The 23,625-nt window shown below is 40.6% G+C and overlaps 1 protein-coding gene across 1 annotated transcript; it reads right to left on the minus strand.

The window, feature by feature from the left end:
* Nucleotides 1-960: 960 nt before the first annotated feature.
* Nucleotides 961-22,060, minus strand: LOC133648540 (protein transport protein Sec61 subunit alpha-like 1). Its single transcript, XM_062044728.1, has 12 exons — nucleotides 21,777-22,060; nucleotides 18,020-18,087; nucleotides 17,876-17,941; nucleotides 17,707-17,785; nucleotides 14,509-14,640; nucleotides 14,306-14,415; nucleotides 10,100-10,253; nucleotides 9,856-10,016; nucleotides 7,963-8,160; nucleotides 4,540-4,731; nucleotides 4,373-4,449; nucleotides 961-1,857 (listed from the first exon to the last, which is right to left on the minus strand). Exons 1-12 carry the CDS (start codon nucleotides 21,781-21,783, stop codon nucleotides 1,671-1,673), a joined length of 1,431 nt encoding a protein of 476 aa, XP_061900712.1. The 5' UTR covers nucleotides 21,784-22,060; the 3' UTR covers nucleotides 961-1,670.
* Nucleotides 22,061-23,625: the final 1,565 nt, after the last annotated feature.

A 23,625-nucleotide genomic window follows, 5' to 3' on the forward strand; every position in this document is an offset into this window, starting at 1 on the left:
TGTACTTCACTGTGCAACCTACTAATAAAAGTCTCAATCAATCAACATATTACGAAAATGCTCTTTTGCTTCATCCCAAAACTCCCAACAAAACACGTAAGTAGGGAAATACTATTTTTATTCTCGATATTCTTAAATACTACGTACATTAGCCACGCTGAAAGCATTAAATTAATGTGTATATTTCTTATGTTTTTTTCCCCACATTGTATATTTAAATATTTTTATTTTTTATTATTGTAACCTATTTTTATGGACTTGCCTCTTTGTGATGTAAAGTTCCTGTTATCAGCTGTTATACAGTATATGCCTAGAGCTCTTATTTTGAACACCTAGTGTGTGTGTGTCAATCATTGGTACTTAAACTTAACTTATTTCCTTCATATTTCAGGCATGTATGTACAGTACAGGCCAAAAGTATGGACACACCTTTTCCTCATTTAATGTATTTTCTTTATTTTCATGACTATTTACATTGTAGATTGTCACTGAATGCATCAAAACTATGAATGAACACATGTGAAGTTAAAAGGTGAAATAACTGAAAGCATGTTTTATATTCTAGTTTATTCAAAATTGCCACCCTTTGCTCCGATTACTGTTTTGCACACTCATGGCATTCTCTCGATGAGCTTCAATAGGTAGTCACTTGAAAGGGTTTTCACTTCACAGGTGTCATAGTTTTGATGCCTTCAGTGACAATCTACAATGTAAATAGCCATGAAAATAAAGAAAACACATTGGAATGAGAAGGTGTGTCCAAACTTTTGGCCTGTACTGTATGTAACAGAATAATAAGGAGTATGAATAATATGACAAATTACATTTTTTTGGTGATGATGGAAAAATGCATAGCAAAGCGAACATTGAAAACCATGACATTAAAAAATGAGAACGATTACTCCATTTCCAAGTGTTGGAAAAAAAAACATTTTTTAATAACACAATTATGTATGTTACATAAGAGTAAAAACCAAAATGAACCCCCCTTTCGCGTCCATATCAAACCCCACCCTCTTACCGGCCACCCCGGCAGTTTTGTGCAGCATTTCAGTCTGGGAATTAAAAGAGCAAAACATCGCACACCATCACTTTCCTTTAGGAGCCAGATATACAGGACACAAATGCTGCGTCCTCCAGAAGACCCCAGTTCATATAAACAGTCTATTATTGGAAGTATCAACATATAGCAGAAAAACAGAAACCTTACCAGAACTAAAGTACATTTTGTGTATACTCTTGGCATTCTGCTAACAAAGCCTCTAGAACCTGTAATGAACTTGACATTTCTCCGCCAAAAACCGTCGCTTTTTGTTTGAAATTAGTGTTTTCCATTACTCCGTGTTCTTTCGACATGCTACGATGAAAAATGCCTGAGGTGAGTCAAAGCCGGCACCATGCTCACGTGCGTTGAGGGAGACTCTTCGGCCGACAAAACAGTCAAGACGGAAGTCAGGCAGCCCGCGCAGGTTGATGGGTGATAAGCGGAAGAAATGAAGATGAAACGATGCTCAAAGCAGGGAGAAAACAAACAAAACTCAAAAAAGGAGAGGGATAAAATGATTTATCCCGGCTGAAAAATCGACGGATTGTGCAAAAAAAGATGAAAGAAGAGTGACGCGGTATGGAGGCTCTGTGTATATGTTGTGTGTGGCAGAGTGGGCGTGTTCCTAGAAGAGCAGCGCTCCCATGCTTCCCACTTCACTCTGCTCCTTGACAAAGATCTCAAAGTACTGGTAGATGATGGTTACAGCCAAGAGGATTCCTGTACCAGAGCCGATGGCTCCCAGGAAGTCAGCCATGACAGATAGTCCTCCTATGCAAAGGCCACCAAAGGCAGCAGCTGTCGGGATGTACCTGCAAACAAGACATTAATCACATATAATTGTGTTGCAACTATCATATTTTCTGCTACTTTTTTCCTATGCTTTGAATTAGGGCTGGGCGATATATCGATATACTCGATATATCGCGGGTTTGTCCCTGTGCGGTATAGAAAATGACTATATCGTGATATTAGAGTACACGTTCTCATGCAGTTGCTTTTAGCTTCAAGCATTACACTACAGGCGTTTCTCACTCTTTCTTGTCTCTCCTTCTCACAGAGACATAAAACAAGCGCACCCTTTTACATACGTCACATACGTATACGCCCTCGTGGAACAGAGAGGTAGCGGCATGGGTAACGTTAGCTGTGGTGCGAGTGGTAAGACGAGAGAAAGAAGGTGCGAATCTGGTAACAAATGAAGGAAGAATTAATTCCCAAGAAAAAAAGCAGGGGGTCCATCGTCTGGCGGTGGTTTGGCTTCAAGCGGGAAGATGTTGAACAGACAACCGTAATACCGTATTTTTCGGACTATAAGTCGCAGTTTTTTTCATAGTTTGGTCGGGGGTGCGGCTTATACTCAGGAGCGACTTATGTGTGAAATTATTAACACATTAGCGTAAAATATCAAATAATATTATTTAGCTCATTCACGTAAGAGACTAGACGTATAAGATTTCATGGGATTTAGCGATTAGGAGTGACAGATTGTTTGGTAAACGTATAGCATGTTCTATATGTTATAGTTATTTGAATGACTCTTACCATAATATGTTACGTTAACATACCAGGCACGTTCTCAGTTGGTTATTTATGCCTCATATAACGTACACTTATTCAGCCTGTTGTTCACTATTCTTTATTTATTTTAAATTGCCCTTCAAATGTCTATTCTTGGTGTTGGGTTTTATCAAATAAATTTCCCAAAAAAATGCGACTTATATGTTTTTTTCCTTCTTTATTATGCATTTTCGGCCGGTGCGACTTACACTCCGGAGCGACTTATACTCCGAAAAATACGGTATTCATTCAGTAGTAGTGTTTTTAAAGCATAATTGTATTTGCTATCGTAATGTAATCACGCTGGCTTAGGATTCGATCGAACCCAGGTTAAGAACCACTGGTCTAGAGCCTGTAATGAACTTGACATCTTTTAAAACTCTACGTCAAAAACCTTCCCCGTTTCTTGTCGAAGTATATTCGTCCGTAGCATTTCTCCTTGCAAGGATTCTTCAATCATCACTCATAGAAACGTTTGTAAGTTTTACAATGTAACTAAAACTATTTATACTTACTAAACCGTCCCAATAGTGATGTCTGTAGGATTGTTTTTATTCATATTTGTACGAACCCGTTTACAAGTGTCTGTAAGGGTTATTAACTTACGATGGCATTCTTTTTGTATTGTTTCAGTTTGGTAAATTCTCCAAAACGTCACCGTGGAGTTACTGAGTCTGTTTAGCTGATTGGGGAGCTAGCTCGTGGGTCCATGACCATGACTTCTGTTTTACTGCCGTGTGACAGGCACCGTTTGGAAACAATTAAAGTATGTAAAAAAAATATTTACAAAATCTTTCGGACCTGAATATACACTATATTGTCAAAAGTATTTGGCCACCCATCCAAATGATGAGAATCAGGTGTCCTAATCACCTGGTCCGGTGCATAAAATCAAGCACTTAGGCATGGAGGCTGTTTCTACGAACATTTGTGAAAGAATGGGCCACTATCAGTGATTTCCAGCGTGGAACTGTCACAGGATGCCACCTGTGCAACAAATCCAGTCGTGAAATTTCCTCGCTCCTAAATATTCCAAAGTCAACGTCATTATAAGAAAAATGAAGAGTTTGGGAACAACAGCAACTCAGCCACCAAGTGGTAGGCCACGTAAACTGACAGAGAGGGGCCAGCATAGTGCAAAGACTTTCTGCACAGTCAGTTGCTACAGAGCTCCAAACTTCATGTGACCTTTCAATTTAGCCCACGTACAGTACGCAGAGAGCTTCATGGAATGGGTTTCCATGGCCGAGCAGCTGCATCTAAGCCATACATCACCGAGTCTAATGCAAAGTGTGGGATGCAGTGGTGTAAAAACACGTCACCACTGGACTCTAGAGCAGTGGAGACGCCTTCTCTGGAGTGATGAATCACACTTTTCCATCTGGCAATCTGATGGACCAGTCTGGGTTTGGAGGTTGCCAGGAGAACGCTACCCGAGTGTGAAATTTGGTGGAGGAGGAATTATGGTGTGGGGTTGGTTTTTCAGGAGTTGGGCTCAGCCCCTTAGTTCCAGTGAAAGGAACTTTGAATGCTCCAGGATACCAAAACATTTTGGACAATTCCATGGGATGGCACTTCAAGTTCATAAGTGAGTAAAGGCAGGTGGCCAAATACTTTTGGCAATATAGTGTATCTGCGGCTTATGGTCCGGTGCGGCTAATATGTAAAAATATAAATTTCTTCTAAAAAATGTTCTTAAATACCGGCGTGTTCTTTGGAAATGACCATATATATTTCAAAAACCGCATTTTCCAGGCTCATTGGTACCTGTTAAGCTCATGCACCATGGAGGTCTCTCTGTGTCCCCTCATCACCATCTGCTGTTCTTTCAGCTGCTTGGCCACCTGACACGCACACAACATGACATTCAAAGGTTTAACACATGACCTAAAAAAAAAAAAACATCAAATAGTACAGATTGATACAAAACATACATCTTTGGCAGAAGATCCCGAGACTTCAATCCAGGTCTTGGAGAAGAAGGCACACGAGCCAAGCATGAAGACAATGTAGATAGCAGCGTGGACGGGGTCGTCCAGAACAGAACCGAATGACTCCGGAGGAGACAGGTAGTAGCAGAGGCCGCCCACTGGGTAGGCACGAGCTGGTCCACCACTAGTTGTGTCCTACGTAAGAAAGAAAACACATTTGATACATGAAGCTGTCCAACTTCATGGCTTTTTCTAACTCCACGGTGACATTTTGGTGAATTTACCAAACTGAAACAATACAAAAAGAATGCCATTGTGAGTAAATAACCCTAAAAGACACTTGTAAACGTGTTAGCATATTAGCTAATGCTAATGACGCTAGCGTGATTACATTATGATAGCATGTACAAATATGCATAAAACAGTCCTACAGACATCACTATTGGGACGGTTTAGTAAGTATGAATAGTTGTAGTTATATTGTAAAACTTACAAAGACATTTTAAGATTGTAGACTGAGGTCAAATTAGGGTTGGGCGATATATGGAATATACTCCATATATCGCGGGTTTGTCTCTGTGCGATATAGAAAATGACTACCGTATTTTTCGGAGTATAAGTCGCACCGGAGTATAAGTCGCACCTGCCGAAAATGCATAATAAAGAAGGAAAAAAACATATAAGTCGCACTGTCGCATTTTTTGGGGAAATTTAAAAACCCAACACCAAGAATAGAAATTTGAAATGCAATTTAAAATAAATAAAGAATAGTGAACAACAGGCTGAATAAGTGTACGTTATATGAGGCATAAATAACCAACTGAGAACGTGCCTGGTATGTTAACGTAACATATTATGGTAAGAGTCATTCAAATAACTATAACATATAGAACATGCTATACGTTTACCAAACAATCTGTCACTCCTAATCGCTAAATCCCATGAAATCTTATACGTCTAGTCCAGGGGTCGGCAACCCGCGGCTCCGGAGCCGCATACGGCTCTTTGACCACTCTGATGCGGCTCAGCTGCATACTTGCCGACCCCCCCGATTTTCCCAGGAGACTTATGGATCTCAGTGCCTCTCCAAGATAACTCCCAGGGCAAATATAATTCTATTTTCACTCTAATTACTAAATTAAGGGCGTGCCCTAATTGCACTGCATTAATTGTTCTCTATAGCATTTACATTCAGCATGCCAGCCCAGCCACATGTTGTGTGTAGCTTTTACTTGCACACGTAGGAGACAGCAAAGCATACTTACTCATCAGCCACACAGCTTACACTGACGGTAGCCGTATAAAACAACTTTAACACTGTTACGTTACAAATATGCGCCACACTGTGAACCCACATCAAAAGAGAATGAAAAACACATTTCTGGAGAACATCCCACCGTAACACAACATAAACACAACACAAACAATACCCAGAATCCCATGCAGCCCCAACTCTTCCGGTCTAGATTATACACCCCTGCTACCACCAAACCCCCCCACACATCAACCCCCCCCGTGCGTCGGTTGAGCGGAAGAGTTAGGGCTGCATGGGATTCTGGGTATTTGTTGTGTTGTGTTTATGTTGTGTTACAGTGCAGATGTTCTCCAGAAATGTGTTTGTCATTCTTTTTTGGTGTGGGTTCAAAGTGTGGCGCTTATTTGTAACGTAACAGTGTTAAAGTTGTTTTTGTACGGCTACCGTCAGTGTAAGCTGTGTGGCTGTTGAACTTGTACGCCTTGCTGTCACTTACATGAGCAAGCTGAAGCTGCATTCTACATGTGGTCGAGCAGGTACACTGTTTGGGCAGGCTGTAGAGGGCGCCAAAAGCAGTGCCATCACGCCCTTATATTCGGGAGTCTCCCGGAAATAATGAGAGGGTTGACAAGTATGACGCTATCAAGCGACATTCATTTAAATCTCGCGGGCCGCACTAACATCAAATTTCCATATTAAAGTGCGTGCCGGTGCTTGTGTCACTGACCCCTGGTTAACATAGTACAAAGCAATTTAAGCTTTGTATGCGGTGTTTTTCATTTTAATTTTTTTTTCATGGCTCCCATTATTTTCTTTAATTTGTGAAACTTGCCAAAATGGCTCTTTGAGTGGTAAAGGTTGCCGACCCCTGGTCTAGTCTCTTACGTGAATGAGCTAAATAATATTATTTGATATTTTACAGTAATGTGTTAATAATTTCACACATAAGTCGCTCCTGAGTATAACTATGAAAAAAACTGCGACTTATAGTCCGAAAAATACGGTATATCGTGATATTCGAGTATACGTTCTCACGCAGTTGCTTTTAGCTGCAAGCATTACACTACAGGCTCTTCTCGCTCTTCCTTGTCTCTCCTTCTCACAGAGACTTAAAACAAGCGCACCTTCTTACATACGTCACATACTGTCGCGCGTGCAACGTCATACGCCCTCGCCGAGCAGAGAGGTAGCAGTATTGGGTAATGTTAGCTGTGATGCTAGCGGAGAGGTGCGAGTGGTAATACGAGAGAGAGAAGGTGCAATTCCGGTAACAAATGAAGGAAGAATTAATTCCCAACAAAAACAGCTTCCATCGTCTGGCGGTGGTTTGGCTTCAAGCGGGAAGATGTTGAACAGAAAACAGTAATATGTCAAGTATGCGGAAAAAACGTTGCTACAAAAAGTAGCATTACTGCTAATGTGTAGCATCATTTGAAAAGTCACCCGCTAGAGAATGAAGAGTGCTTGAAACTCCGCATGTCAACATCTCCGTTTGGTGCCACCCAACAAAATGCCCAAGCAACCATTTCCACATCAACACCGTATGAAACAAATAGTCAACAACAGGAGATAACGTCCGCAGGAACCTACCACATAGCGAAGGACATACACTATTTGATTTCCTATTATGCAGCTCATTTTTATTTGACACTTATTGAAATATCTTGGAATATCTTGTGTGTGACATCATGCACAAGAGTGCACTTTATTTGTTTTAAACTATTGTAGTGGCGCTCTGTACAAAAAGTGCACTTTAATTTAGTGTTGTTTTGATATGTCATCTTAGTGACATCATGCACAAAAGTGCACTAATAGCTTGTTTTAAAATGTCTCTGACAATATTGCACTTTCTGTTTTGGAAATGACATGAATGTTTGTGCCACTGCTTAATAACTGTTTAATAAATACACTTTTGGTCAATTGACTTAGTTGTGATTTCCCTCTCTGCATGGAAGTTTAAAATAAGCATATAAATTAATGCAGTATGAAGAAGAATGTTTTAATGTAGACACATAGAATCATCATACTGCTGTGATTATATGCATCAAGTGTTCATTGAAGGCTAAGGAAAAATATCGAGATATATATCGTGTATCGTGACATGACCTAAAAATATCGAGATATTAATAAAAGGCCATATCGCCCAGCCCTAGGTGAAATATTGTACTTACAGACCAAGTTCCCAGGAGGTTAACCAGGAAGTTCCCACTGAAACGCGTTGAGAGCATCTGGGAGATGACGTACAGATTGGACACCAGGGCCGACTGCAGTATGATGGGGATGTTGGAGGTGTAGAAGAGTTTGATGGGGTAGGTGTTGTATTGACCACGGTAACGGGCAGACTTAATGGGGAGGTCCACCCTGAAGCCCTGTTGAAGTGAACAAGAACGTTGAATAAACTGGACACTCAATCTGACACCAACCTTTCTTCTGGTTTTACTTGAGGAAAATATATTTCCAAAAGCAGCTGACAGCCCCAAAAAAATACAGATCTTCAATCCATCCATCCATTTTCTACCGCTTATCCCTTTCGGGGTCGCCGGAGCCTATCTCAGTTGCATTCGGGCGGACAAGTCGCCACCTCATCTTCAAATTAAAACAAATTGACCCTAACACATGCCTAGTCAAAATATAGGTAAGGTATACATTTTGAGGCAAAATATGAAATTAAAGTGCACAAAATGTCAGACGTAAAGAGTTCACTATACAGTACTTGTCTTTAGAGTTGGCCGATATAGAAGATATACATGATATAAATGATACAAATTTGGCTTTTAATACTATCGTCATATCGTGATAATGCATGTTGATTAGAGATGTCCGATAATGGCTTTTTTGCCGACATCCGATATTCCAATATTGTCCAACTCTTAATTACCGAACCTGTTTTTATGTTCTATTTATTTTAGTTATTTATTTTTTTCGTGCTCTGTTTGTGTTGTGTTGTGTTTGCTCGGTTCTCGTATTATCTTTTAACTTGCCCATTGTACAGCACTTTGGCTACCCCTGTGGTAAATTTTAAATGTGCTTTATAAATAAAGTTGATTTGATTTGATATCAACCCATACCGATATATACAGTCGTGGAATTAACACATTATTTTGCCTAATTTTGTTGTGATGCCCCGCTGGATGCATTAAACAATGTAACATGGTTTTCCAAAATAAGAGAACGACTTCAACTCAAGTTATGGAAAAAAGTGCCAACATGGCACTGCCATATTTATTATTGAAGACACAAAGTGCATTATTTTTTTTAACATGCCTCAAAACAGCAGCTTGGAATTTGGGACATGCTCTCCCTGCATGAGGAGGTTAAGGTGGGCTAGGTTGTGGGTAGCGGGGATGTATATTGTAGCGTCCTGGAAGAGTTAGTGCTGCAAGGGGTTCTGGGTATTTGTTCTGTTGTGTTTATGTTGTGTTACGGTGCGGATGTTCTCCCGAAATGTGTTTGTCATTCTTGTTTGGTGTGGGTTCACAGTGTGGCGCATATTTGTAACCGTGTTAAAGTTGTTTACACGTCACCCTCAGTGTGACCTGTATGGCTGTTGACCAAGTATGCCATAGATATTATGTGATTGTGCCGGCACGCAAAGGCAGCGCCTTTAAGGTTTATTGGCGTTCTGTACTTCTCACTACGTCCGTGTACACAGCAGCGTTTTAAAAAGTCATAAATTTTACTTTTTTGAAACCGATACCGATAATTTTGAAACAGATACCGATAATTTCCGATATTACATTTTAAATCGGTCAATAATATCAGCAGTCCGATATTATCGGACATCTCTACTAAGAACAGATGACTTGTATTTTCATTGTTTCCAATGTGTATAACTCTATAAACAGGACAAGCGTTATTGTTAGCATCTTTCAATAAGTTGCGAGGCCATGTTAGACCAAAAGGCCTTACACATCGTTTGTGCTCAGATAACAAGGTTGCAGTTTGCATTCCAGTTTTACAGCTGTTCAACGCTGTACCTTTGACCACCGAAAAATACAGCAAAGTATTGATCCGATGTTGTGACTGACATTTACAGGAGCAGGGGAAAGTGTGGCAGTGCTCACCTGGAAGTATATGACCACGGCGAACACAAAGACTGTTGCAATGAGGTTCATGAGGTTGGGCAGGTTTTGCCTGTAGAAGGCTTCTCGGAGGGCACGCACTTTGTCCGTGCGGGTGGCCAACAGATGAAAGAGAGCAATGATGGCGCCCTCAAACTCGGTACCTTAAAAAAAAACAACCGAATAAATTGCGGCACAGCTTGCACGTTTCACATCTTGACCGTGTGTGTGGTGCTGGGGGTCACACCTCTGCCGGTGTTGACTGTGGTCGGGCTGAAGGCCTTCCAGACGATGGTCTCGCAGATGTTAGTGGCAATGAAAAGAGAAATGCCAGAGCCCAGACCGTAACCTTTCTGGAGAAGCTCATCAAGCAGCAAAACAATCAGACCTGCAACGAAGAGCTGAACAGCAAAGATGGTTTCAGTAAACTATTATCCACCCAAAAAGTTACAACTCTAAAGTGGCTATTTTTTCAACAAGTAGGAGCAGCCTCAACAAGGTGTGTTAAAATAAAAATATGTACAAATATTACATGGAATGAACAAATTCCCAATTCAAAGCAGCAAGACTGAGCAATTAACACACAAAGTGGCAAAGTGTTTTTACAGTGGTTAACTTTATTTTACACTTATGTGACGGAAAAGGGAAAAAAAGCGGACAGGGAAGTAACTTATTGGGCCTTTATTTCATTAGAGGCATGGCTATGTTAGTATTTTATTAGCATATGTTTGATGAATCTGACACTTGTAGGACTCTAAAGAATGTTATGTTGCCTGCACGGTTAATGAGGATAAACTTTAATGACGGAGACAGTTTGACACTGAAACAGATTGTTGTTTCCATTACAAAAATTTTCATGCAATTTCTTTTTTGGATCAAGCTATTGTCGAACCCTTAGTGCACCCAGAAATTAACGGTTTCTTTTAATAATTGCATTTCCAATGTTTTTAACTCTATTGTTAGCCCTTCAGTGTGAGTGACTTTTGGCCTGTACTGCATATTTTTTAAATATATGCATCATTGCTGATTAAATTAGTCATGACATCATATTGGCCACACCCCCACCGCCACATGTACATTGGCAATTTAGAAGTAAACCCTAATGCTGTATTCCAAAAGTGTTTTGTTAAAATCAAGCTGTAAATTTGCCCATGTGTCTAGGTGCGTGTCCCTTTAAGAAGCCCAGGTTGGATCTCCACCTGGGTAAGGAATTCAAAATTAGTCCCTCTACTTGCTGGAAGTCACTAAAAAAAAAAGCTGTAAATTTGCCCAAGTGTCTAGGTGCGTGTCCCTTTAAGAAGCCCGACCTGCTGTGGATCTCCACTCGGAGGTCATAATCAAAATGAGTCCCTCTACTTGCTGGAAGTCACTAAAAAAAGCTCTAAATTTAGGATAAAAGCAGGGAGTATGTTCAAATCCCAGCCGAGTCATACCAAAGACTATAAAAATGGGACCCGGTTCCCTCCCTGCTTGGCACTCAGCATCAAGGGTTGGAGTTGGGGGTTAAATCACCAAAATGATTCCCGGGCGCGGCGCCGCTGCTGCCCACTGCTCCCCAAGGGGATGGGTCAAATGCAGAGGACAAATTTCACCACATCTAGTGTGTGTGTGACAATCATTGGTACTTTAATCTTTAATCTTAATCTTGACTCTCTAGTAATTTAAGAATGGTGGGATTTTTTTCAGAGTGTCACCAATTTAGTGTACCAGCACTCAATAAGTCGGGATTTTTTCCAAGTGTCACAATTTAGTGTACCAGCACTCAAAAAGTCGGGAAATGTTCCAAGTGTCACAGTTTAGTGTACCATAAAAATACTTACCGTATTTTTCGGACTATAAGTCGCAGTTTTTTTCCCATAGTTTGGCCGGGGGTGCGACTTATACTTAGGAGCGACTTATGTGTGAATTTATTAACACATTAGCGTAAAATATAAAATAATATTATTTAGCTCATTCACGTAAGAGACTAGACGTATAAGATTTCATGGGATTTAGCGATTAGGAGTGACAGATTGTTTGGTAAACGTATAGCATGTTCTATATGTTATAGTTATTTGAATGACTCTTACCATAATATGTTACGTTAACATACCAGGCACGTTCTCAGTTGGTTATTTATGCCTCATATAACGTACACTTATTCAGCCTGTTGTTCACTATTCTATATGTATTTTAAATTGCCTTTCAAATCTATATTCTTGGTGTTGGCTTTTATCAAATACATTCCCCCCAAAAATGCAACTTATACTCCAGTGCGACTTATATATGTTTTTTTCCTTCTTTATTATGCATTTTTGGCCGGTGCGACTTATACTCCGGAGCGACTTATAGTCCGAAAAATGCGGTACACTGTTACAAACGGCCCTTTGAGGGCAGCCATAACTGTGCCGTGGATCTCCACTCGGAGGTCATAATCAAAATTAGTCCCTCTACTTGCTGGAAGTCACTAAAAAAAAAAGCTGTAAATTTGCCCAAGTGTCTAAGTGCGTGTCCTTTTAAGAAGCCCGACCTGCCGTGGATCTCCACTCGGAGGTCATAATCAAAATTAGTCCCTCTACTTGCTGGAAGTCACTAAAAAAAAGCTCTAAATTTAGGGTAAAAGCAGGGAGTAATCTTGACTCTCTAGTCATTTAAGAATGGTGGGATTTATTCCAAGTGTTACCATTTTAGGGTACCAGCACTCAAAAAGTCGGGATTTTTTCCAAGTGTCACAATTTAGTGTACCAGCACTCAATAAGTCGGGATTTTTTCCAGGTGTCACAATTTAGTGTACCAGCACTCAATAAGTCGGGATTTTTTCCAAGTGCCACAATTTAGTGTACCAGCACTCAAAAAGTCGGGATTTTTTCCAAGTGCCACAATTTAGTGTACCAGCACTCAAAAAGTCTGGATTTTTTCCAAGTGCCACAATTTAGTGTACCAGCACTCAATAAGTCGGGATTTTTTTCCAAGTGCCACAATTTAGTGTACCAGCACTCAATAAGTCGGGATTTTTTCCAAGTGCCACAATTTAGTGAACCAGCACTCAAAAAGTCTGGATTTTTTCCAAGTGTCACAATTTAGTGTTCCAGCACTCAAAAAGTCGGGATTTTTTCCAAGTGTCACAATTTAGTGTACCAGCACTCAAAAAGTCGGGATTTTTTCCAAGTGTCACAATTTAGTGTTCCAGCACTCAAAAAGTCGGGATTTTTTCCAAGTGTCACAATTTAGTGTACCAGCACTCAAAAAGTCGGGAATTTTTCCAAGTGTCACAATTTAGTGTACCAGTACTCAAAAAGTCGGGAATTTTTCCAAGTGTCACAATTTAATGTTCCAGCACTCAAAAAGGCGGGAATTTTTCCAAGTGTCACAATTCAGTATACAAGCACTCAAAAAGTCGGGATTTTTTCCAAGTGTCACAATTTAGTGTACCAGCACTCAAAAAGTTGGGAATTTTTCCAAGTGTCACAGTTTAGTGTACCATAAAAATACTTATATCTGCTTGTTATCCAGACTTAGTGTGTGTGTGCAGAAAACATCGCACAGGGCGATGTGATGCGTCTAGTGCAGTAGCCTTGGAGTAGTAGTACCTGTAGTTAGTGCATGCTGCATGCCGCTTTTGCTTGCTATGCTGCATGCTGCTTCTGCCTGATACTCATTGCTTTCAGCTAGTGCCGCCGGCTAGCCCTCTGTCTCAGAGGGCGAAAAGAGGAGCCGAGTGCATAAGCCTCCTCAGCCGGTACATAGCCTCTCCATTGTCAAGACTCGTACATGCCTCCTCGTGGCCACACACGGTAACTGGAACCTCGCGGTTCCAGGCTAAGTTGTACGGGATCTCGGAGCAGCAGGGGGCCCCAGAGACGGGGCATGCAGGCCCACCGGTGTGTGGACATGCCCTGGTGCCCAGTCAACCCCTGTCCCAGCTATGGGTAAATAACCCCAGCTATGGGCGAATAGTGAAAACCGCCTCAACGGTGGACCAGGCGGAAGATGGCGGCAGCGGAATGCACCACAACGGCTGGGAAGGCGGATGAAGGCTGCAGCAAAGACGGGTCCCCAGTCGTCTTGGTCTCCATGCCACTGGACCCTGGCCCGCTCAATGCCAAGGACTGTGTGGTGGCTGACCGTGCACCAGTCTCCCCACATTAAAAGATTCCACGCACAGGCGTCCTCCATATAGGGAATCCACCCTAACATCCCGGAATATGTGGATCACGGATTGGCCTACACAGCCATCTACGGATCCACAAATAGACGACCCTACGGAGGACAGTCATACTCGTTTCGAGTGACCGCCGACGATCCAGACTTATGATTTCAAAGTAAGTTATCCATTCATTTGTAAATAAATAAAAAAATGCATAAGCTATGTGTAAAGATATACACTGTTACAAACGGCCCTCTAACTGTGATATGGCCCTCAATGAATTTGACACTCCTAGTCTATGCGATGGAAAAAGGACAATTTTTTCACCTGAATGATGATGAGTAAGCATATTCCAGCACCCATCTCTGAGGGGTCACCGTACATGCCAGTCATGACATATACGATTGCCTGCCCGATGGTAATGATCATTCCAAACACTGCAAAATAACCCCACACATGATTAATAACTGCTGTTTTGCATTCGACGGATGTTCCTGCCGCTTCTAAAAATAGCTGACAAAGACACCTACATTTCTGAGCGCCGTTGAAGAGAGCCCGGTCCTTGGGAGTGTCTCCCACCTCAATGATCTTGGCACCTGCAAGCAGCTGCATGATGAGACCGGAGGTGACGATGGGTGAGATACCCAGCTCCATCAGAGTACCTGAAGGACAAACACAAGGTGTCACAGGGAAAGCATACAGCTCCTAACCTACGACCTACTATATGTATGATAAAGAAATTACGTCACAACTGATAAAAAAAGCCAGGAGATTGTCTTCAAAAAAGCAGTGCAGCATGTAAGGCTGAAACGACGCGTCGACATAGTCGACGTCATCGGTTACGTAAACACGTCGACGCCGTTTTTGTGCGTCGACGCGTCGCATATTTACGTCACACTACCGTCATGGCGAAGCGCAAAGCAGACGATCAAAGCAGGCGATGCGAGCGGTGCGAGCGAGGGGGAAAAATCACGCCAAAAGTCGTCAAAAGTGTGGAAGTATTTCAATACACAGCCTAATAATGTTGTTGTATGCACACTATGTCGAGCGGAAATGGCCTATCATAGCAGCACAACGGCTATGAACGAACATTTGAAAAGAAAACCATCAACCATCAACTAGTTAATCGTCCGCGTGAGCATACGTTGTCATCATTACACAAAAACATGAATGTGTCATTTGTATCTGCTAGGGGTGTAACGGTACATGTTTTGTATTGAACCGTTTCGGTACGGGGCTTTCGGTTCGGTACGGGGGTGTACCGAACGAGTTTCTAAGCTAAAGCTAACTTTAGCTGCTAAAGTCTTAACAAGCTGCTTCGCCCCTTCTGCCTCTGTCTCAGCACGCAGCATTGTCCCACCCACACAACCATCTGATTGGTACACACGAAGCATTATCAGCCAATCAGCAGTGCGTATTCAGAGCGTTACCAGCCAATCAGCAGTGTGTATTCAGAGCGCATGTAGTCAGCGCTTCAGCGTCGAGCAGATATGTGTTTAGCACAGGGGTCGGCAACCTTTACCACTCAAAGAGCCATTTTGACGAGTTTCACAAATTAAAGATAATAATGGGAGCCACAAAACTCTTTTGAAATTTAAAATGAAATAACACTGCATACAAAGCTTTTTTTTTTTACTTTTGGGCTATGTTTAAACCAAGGGTCTCAGACACACGCTCCGGCCTGCACCTTATTAAGACAATTTAATGTTAGTATGGCCCGCGAGTTTTACTTTAACGGCGCTTGACAGCGTCATACTTGCCAACTCTCAGTCTTTCCGGGAGACACCCTAAATGTAGGGCGTGTTGGTACTGTTTTTAGCGTCCTCTACAGTCTTTGCAAACAGCGTACCTGATCGCCCCATGTTGAATGCAGCTTCTGCTTGCACACGTAAGTGACAGCAAGGCATACTTAGTCAACAGTCACACAGCTTACACTGATGGTGTCCGTATAAAACAACTTTAACACAACTTTAACACTGTTACGTTACAAATATGCACCACAGTGTGAACCCACACCAAAAAAGAATGACAAACACATTTCTGGAGAACATCTGCACCGTAACACAACATAAACACAACACATCGAATACCCAGAATCCCATGCAGCCCTAACTCTTCCGATCTACATTGTACACCCCCGCTACCACCAAACCCCGCCCACCTCAACCGACGCACGAAGGGGGGTGGGGAGGGGGGGTTGATGTGTGGGGGGGTGGTACAATGTAGACTGGAAGAGTTAGGGCTGCACGGGATTCTGGGTATTCGTTCTGTTGTATTTATGTTGTTTAACGGTGCGGATGTTCTCCAGAAATGTGTTTGTCATTCTTTTTTGGTGTGGGTTCACAGTGTGGCGCATATTTGTAACGTAACAGTGTTAAAGTTGTTTTATACGGTCACCGTCAGTGTAAGCTGTGTGGCTGTTGAACAAGTATGCCTTGCTGTCTCTTACGTGTGCAAGTAAAAGCTACATACACCATGTGGACGGGCTGGCACGGTGTTTGTGCAGGCTATAGAGGATCAGAAAATGGAATGCTATATTGGCACGCCCTTGTTTAAGTTGTTAAGGTGATAACTGGAGAATATTTAACCCGGGAGATTTCTAAAAGAGGCACTGAGATCCGTAAGTCTCCTGGGAAAATCGGGAGGGTCGGCAAGTATGCAGCTGAGCCGCATCAGAGTGGTCAAAGAGCCGCATGCGGCTCCGGAGCCGCGGGTTGCCGACCCCTGGTTTAGCAGGTGAGCATCAGGCAGCGGACTCTCCCCAAATGATAATAAACAGCTCCCAGTCAACTACTAGTAACATCACTATGAGCCCGTTGACCTTCTAGAAACTTAAAGTGCAGCTCAGCTCACTCGCAGTCCTGGCTTGAGGTGAAGGCTAATTACCTCTCATTTCCAGCCACATCGACCCCTTCTGAGCGCCTATTTTCAGCTGCTGGGAATATTGTAAACAAGAAAAGAACCAGAGCATGTAGACATGCTAACCTTTCTTCATTACAACTGTTAGTCACTCACTGGAATGAGTAGAATTGGTTATTGTGTACTGTGTTGGACTCGATGTTTATTTTGCACATTTTAAAAGCAATACTTAATGTTTACAGTGCTCCAGAATATTTAGATTGGCACTTTTTTGTATTGCATGTTTATCTTTATTTTTGCACATTTTAGCAAATAAGCAATACTTTCACTTTTGTTGAAATGTTTACACTGTTGTTACAGAATATTTCGTTTTACACTTTTTTGTATTGGATGTTTATCTTTATTTTTGCACATTTTAAAGCAAAATAAGCAATACTTTTACTTTTGAAATGCTTATACTATTGCAGAATATTAAGATTTGCACTGGATGTTGACTTTTATATTTGCACATTAAAAAGCAAATAAGCTACTTTTAATTTTGTTAAAGGTTAAAAGTTTTAAATGTTTACATTGTTACAGAATATTTAGTCATGTTGTTGTCAATGTTGACTGAGTGGCCATACTTCTTTTTTTTTGTAAATAAAAGCCATGCCTTTTGAAAAAACTGGCCTACATTTATTTTTTCATCTTCATTTTGAATAAAAAAATAATCGGTAAAAGAAAAAATAATCTATAGATTAATCGAAAAATAATATATAGATTAACCGATTAATCGAAAAAAATAATCTATAGATTAATCGATAGAAAAATAATCGTTAGCTGCAGCCTTAGCAGCATGTCAATACAGATATTTCCTGCAAGTACTGTACCTCTGTTGGAAGCCAGGATGACTCTCATCCAGTAGAAGGGGTCTGCTGAATCTGAAGACATGATGCCAAACAGGGGAATCTTAACGAAGGGGAGAATTGTTTGACAACATTAGAGAACAAATAAGATTGCAACACAACATTAATAAGATAGTCAATGATGTTGACAGACCTGGCAGCACACCAGGAAGATGAACAGCGTGATGGCGGTCCATAGTACTTTTTCTCTAAACTGAATCTGCCAAAGAAAAAAAAAACAAGGTTGTTTCACACTCATGCACCTCACATTTACAGGTACTTTTGACGTTATGTTTACCTTTCTTTCCGGTTTCTGAATTTCCGGTAGAACCGCACAGAACGGCTTGATTACCTCCAAAAACTTAACTGCAAAAAAAAAAAAAGTGTGTTACAAATCACCACAAGGAAGTCACTGAGTTTTTGTTGTAGTTTTTTGCAGGCAAAATGATATTTAATGATGAAACACCAGGCACTTGCAAACAGTATGCATTAACATATTCAATTATTTCCAATCTATTGATTACCTTTCTAGCCTCAATGCATATGTTTTATTTTGTGTGCGTATTTTAGGGAAAATAGTTGAAATATACAATATATCCAGTGTTTCCCATAAACTGCCAAGATACCTGTGGCGGTGGGGGCGTGGCTATGGGCGTGGTCACCATGACATCGAGTAATTTGCATAATTAACTACAATGATATGATTTTCTCTAAAAAGGCTCAAAAAATGTATACTTACTAATTAATAATAACAGTTTTGTTTTAAACGTCCATCCATCCATCCTTCCATCCATTTTACAATATAATTACAACACTTTATGTACATATTTATATACAGATTTGAACAATAAGTTATTAACTGAAATATATTTATTAATTGTGGTTATTACAAAAAATATATCTTATAAAATATAAAAGCTAAAATGTCTCTTAAAGCTCTGCCCCTTTAATTAGTGCATACTAAATAATTTAACTTTAGCCTACTACTACAACCATATTATTTACCAGCAACATAAAGTGAAACAGAGGCAGAGGTGTCCTGCCACAGTCAGTAACAAATAAACAGAAAACAGTAGTGGTCAAATACAAATAAGGCAACAAGAGAAGTATCCTACACTTCTCTTTTGTAAAGTAAATCTGAACAGCCTATATGGGCATCTACATCACCTGTATGATTTTCCTGAGAAGCTGGACAGGACAAAAAAAATGTTTTATTTTTATTTTATACATTTATTTATTTTAATTTGTGGCGGACGTAATTCTTTCGTGGCGGGCCGCCACAAATAAATGAATGTGTGGGAAACACTGATATCCATAACCTTCATTGGCAGATAAACCCTACCGATTGGGAATCAGGGCTCAGGGCTCAACCAGCTCTTAGACCAGAGGTGAAAAAACTAAAAAATAGGAGCACTGGAGCGGAACTGAATACCACATACAGGGAGATAATACAAATGTACAAAAGAGGTAGGATTAAAGAAGATCTGCTTCTTCCTACTCATTTTTATACATGTTGGATTGTGCAAAACTTTATGTTTTTTTTAAATGTAAAATTAAAAAGGGAAAAAATTCAAAGGGGAACTGCACTTTTTTTTGGAATTTTGCCTATTGTTCACAATCATTATGAGAGAAAAGAACACGTCTTTTTTTAATGGATTCTAAAGATGAAAAAAACGCTTGCAAGGTGTGGCTAACAGGAGTCACCGTTGTAGCCTTCAAAGCCCTCTAAAACAACTTCAAAACTCTCCATCAATGCAAAATGGTACAAACTATGTTTCGATATGAGTTGGAAAATTGTGTTAGATGTAAATATAAATGGAATACAATGATTTGCAGATCATTTTCAACCCATATTCAGTTGAATATGCTACAAAGACAACATATTTGATGTTGAAACTTATAAAATTTTTTTTTTGCAAATAATCATTAACTTTAGAATTTGATGCCAGCAACACGTGACAAAGAAGTTGGGAAAGGTGGCAATAAATACTGATAAAGTTGAGGAATGCTCATCAAACACTTATTTGGAACATCCCACAGGTGTGCAGGCTAATTGGGAACAGGTGGGTGCCATGATTGGGTATAAAAACAGCTTCCCAAAAAATGCTCAGTCTTTCACAAGAAAGGATGGGGCGAGGTACACCCCTTTGTCCACAACTGCGTGAGCAAATAGTCAAACAGTTTAAGAACAACGTTTCTCAAAGTGCAATTGCAAGAAATTTAGGGATTTCAACATCTACGGTCCATAATATCATCAAAAGGTTCAGAGAATCTGGAGAAATCACTCCACGTAAGCGGCATGGCCGGAAACCAACATTGAATGACAGTGACCTTCGATCCCTCAGACGGCACTGTATCAAAAACAGACATCAATTTCTAAAGGATATCACCACATGGGTTCAGGAACACTTCAGAAAACCACTGTCACTAAATACAGTTGGTCGCTACATCTGTAAGTGCAAGTTAAAGCTCTACTATGCAAAGCGAAAGCCATTTATCAACAACACCCAGAAACGCCGCCGGCTTCTCTGGGCCCGAGATCATCTAAGATGAACTGATGCAAAGTGGAAAAGTGTTCTGTGGTCTGACGAGTCCACATTTCAAATTGTTTTTGGAAATATTCGACATCGCGTCATCCGGACCAAAAGGGGAAGCGAACCATCCAGACTGTTATCGACGCAAAGTTGAAAAGCCAGCATCTGTGATGGTATGGGGGTGCATTAGTGCCCAAGGCATGGGTAACTTACACATCTGTGAATGCACCATTAATGCTGAAAAGGTACATACAGGTTTTGGAACAACATATGCTGCCATCTAAGCGCCGTGTTTTTCATGGACGCCCCTGCTTATTTCAGCGAGACAATGCCAAGTCACATTCAGCACGTGTTACAACAGCGTGGCTTCGTAAAAAAAAGAGTGCGGGTACTTTCCTGGCCCGCCTGCAGTCCGGACCTGACTCCCATCGAAAATGTGTGGCGCATTATGAAGCGTAAAATACGACAGCGGAGACCCCGGACTGTTGAACGACTGAAGCTCTACATAAAACAAGAATGGGAAGGAATTCCAATTTCAAAGCTTCAACAATTAGTTTCCTCAGTTTCCAATCGTTTATTGAGTGTTGTTAAAAGAAAAAGTGATGTAACACAGTGGTGAACATGCCCTTTCCCAACTACTTTGGCACGTGTTGCAGCCATGAAATTCTAAGTTAATTATTATTAGTTTATGAGTTTGAACATCAAATATCTTGTCTTTGTAGTGCATTCAACTGAATATGGGTTGAAACGGATTTGCAAATCATTGTATTCCGTTTGTATTAACATCTGACACAATTTCCCAACTCATATGGAAACGGGGTTTGTAGTAGTGTGCATACCCAAAATCAACTGGAAAAAAAGACATCCACGACCAGCTTGACCAGACAGACAGCTGTCAATCAAGTGAGTCACTTGGAAGCCACTGAGTTGTGTGCAACGCTCATATTTTCGTGACCTTCCATGCTACGTCATCACTAACCTAGCGGATGTCACTCAAACCCAAATGTGACAACCTAGCAAACACATTCTGAATGAATTCGCCATTTTTTTTTTTAAATCATGTCACAACAAATACTACTGAACTGCTTGCTTACGTGGCTCACCACACTAATATTAAGTGACCGACTAACTACATTTATTAAAACGTATAGGAACAATTATCCTTAAAAAAAAACAAGAAAACCAATATTATGTTCCAACAAGTCACAATATTCAACACTTTGTCAGTGATGGCTAGCCTGGGGCTAACAATTAGCATCCACTCACAAACATGAAGAGCGACTGGTTTGAAAATGAGGAAGAAACTACGTTAGGTGACGACGGTAAATGTAGTTATTTCTGCTATTTTCTCCCCCCCGGTGAAGACTGTTGAAAACTTCCAAACAGCTCCGTTATAAGCTAGCTCAACCGAGGTTAGCCTATTAGCTGGCAGACGATCCTCTTAGCTAAAGCCACCGTAGGGATGACCGCCACATAAACGCGTCCATTTTAAGGATAAACCAGTTAAAAACCTGCACGTACTTCCCATGGCGTCCTCGTTGAGTTAGTAGCGGTTCCAGTCAAGAGTGTTCAGCGGAGTCAGTGCGGCTCCATCCAGCAGCTCCCCGAGAAAAGAGCGAGCATAAGAGACACGTCACCACACCAGCCGCTAAACACACGTCACTTCTCCGGGAGACACGCATGCTAACGCGGGCTGTGGCCTGGGAAAAAAAACAATAATTATTTATATTCACATTCAAATAAATGCTATAAATGTGTGTCAAAAACGCGCAATGGCTCTCGTTTTTTTGCTCGGTTAAAATATAGTTTTTGACGTTGGAGTCGCCGCGTCTTTAGGGGCGCTCTAGGTAAAAGTGAGCAGTAAATACTCCTCCAAAGTAGACGCAGCATCGAGCGCTATTGCGTACTGGCGCTGATGAGACGCGGGGCCGCCATATTGGAGTGGTGATCCGCTCCAATCAGTGCAATTCATTTGGCAGGAGCAATGCACTGTCAGACTTAGACTTAGACAAACTTTAATGATCCACAAGGGAAATTGTTCCACACAGTAGCTCAGTTACAAATGATGGAAAGGACAATGCAGGTATAAAATAGACTAAAAGCAATATAAAATATAACATATGTACATAATATTTACATAATATATGTACAGTATAGCATATATACTGATATATTATATGATATGTTTATATCATATATACAATATATAACAATTACCATGTACAATATTACAGTATATGTAACAGCTGCGGCATAAAATAGAGAGTAAATCCAGCAGAAAATAGACATGATAAAAAAAGAGAAGTAGATAACATAGAAGCTGTCAGGTAATAGACATCATGGATGGAGTGCGGAATGAAGGAGTTCTTAAATCGAACACTGTGGGAACGAAGCTGAAGGAGCCTGTTGGAGTATGAACTCCGCTGTCCCTCAATTGTCTCGTGGAGTGGGTGGGCAGGATTGTCTATGATGGCCAGCAGTTTGTCCAGTGTCCTACTGTCCCTCCCTGACACAAACGCCTCCAACTGAGATCAGCGCATTTAATTCCTCTTACCTCACTGAATACCACTGATTTTCACAAGGTTTTTTTTCATACGTGTAGCTATGATAAAGGACACATGTTTTGGCGTGTTTTATTATTCATAGGTTGCTTAACAGTAATAGAATATTCCTATATGCTATAACTGACCAGACGTCCCAGATCAAAACTGGGAATGTAATCCCAGAGAAGGGGGGGAAAAAACGGTCAGCTATTTTTAAATTCAAGAAGCAATATGATTAGGTTATATATACATGCGTATTAGGGCTGCGAATCTTTGGGTGTCCCACGATTCGATTCAATGTCAATTCTTGGGGTCACGATTCGATTATAAATCGATTTTTTTTTTGAGTCAACGTGATTCTCGATTCATAACGATGTTTTTCCGATTCAAAAGGATTCTCTATTCATTCAATACATAGGATTTCAGCAGGATCTACCCCAGTCTGCTGACATGCAAGCAGAGTAGTAGATTTTTGTAAAAAGCTTTTATAATTGTAAAGGACAATGTTTTATCAACTGATTGCAATAATGTAAATTTGTTTTAACTATTTAATGAACCAAAAATATGACTTATTTTATCTTTGTGAAAATATTGGACACAGTGTGTTGTCAAGCTTATGAGATGCGATGCAAGTGTAAGCCACTGTGACACTATTGTTCTTTTTCTTTTTTTTTTTTTTACAAATGTCTAATGATAATGTCAATGAGGGATTTTTAATCACTGCTATGTTGAAATTGTAACTAATATTGATACTGTTGTTGATAATATTCAATTTTGTTTCACTACTTTTGGTTTGTTCTGTGTCGTGTTTGTGTCTCGTCTCAATT

This window comes from Entelurus aequoreus, linkage group LG01, assembly GCF_033978785.1.
Source record: "Entelurus aequoreus isolate RoL-2023_Sb linkage group LG01, RoL_Eaeq_v1.1, whole genome shotgun sequence".
Lineage (NCBI taxonomy): Eukaryota > Metazoa > Chordata > Actinopteri > Syngnathiformes > Syngnathidae > Entelurus > Entelurus aequoreus.

Coding starts and splice junctions, on each gene's coding strand:
- LOC133648540 (XM_062044728.1), bottom strand. Junction 14,641..17,706: donor CATCCTGGCTTCCAACAGAG/GTACAGTACTTG, acceptor TTTGTCCTTCAG/GTACTCTGATGGAGCTGGGT. Junction 4,732..7,962: donor ACCTCCTGGGAACTTGGTCT/GTAAGTACAATA, acceptor TTTCTTACGTAG/GACACAACTAGTGGTGGACC.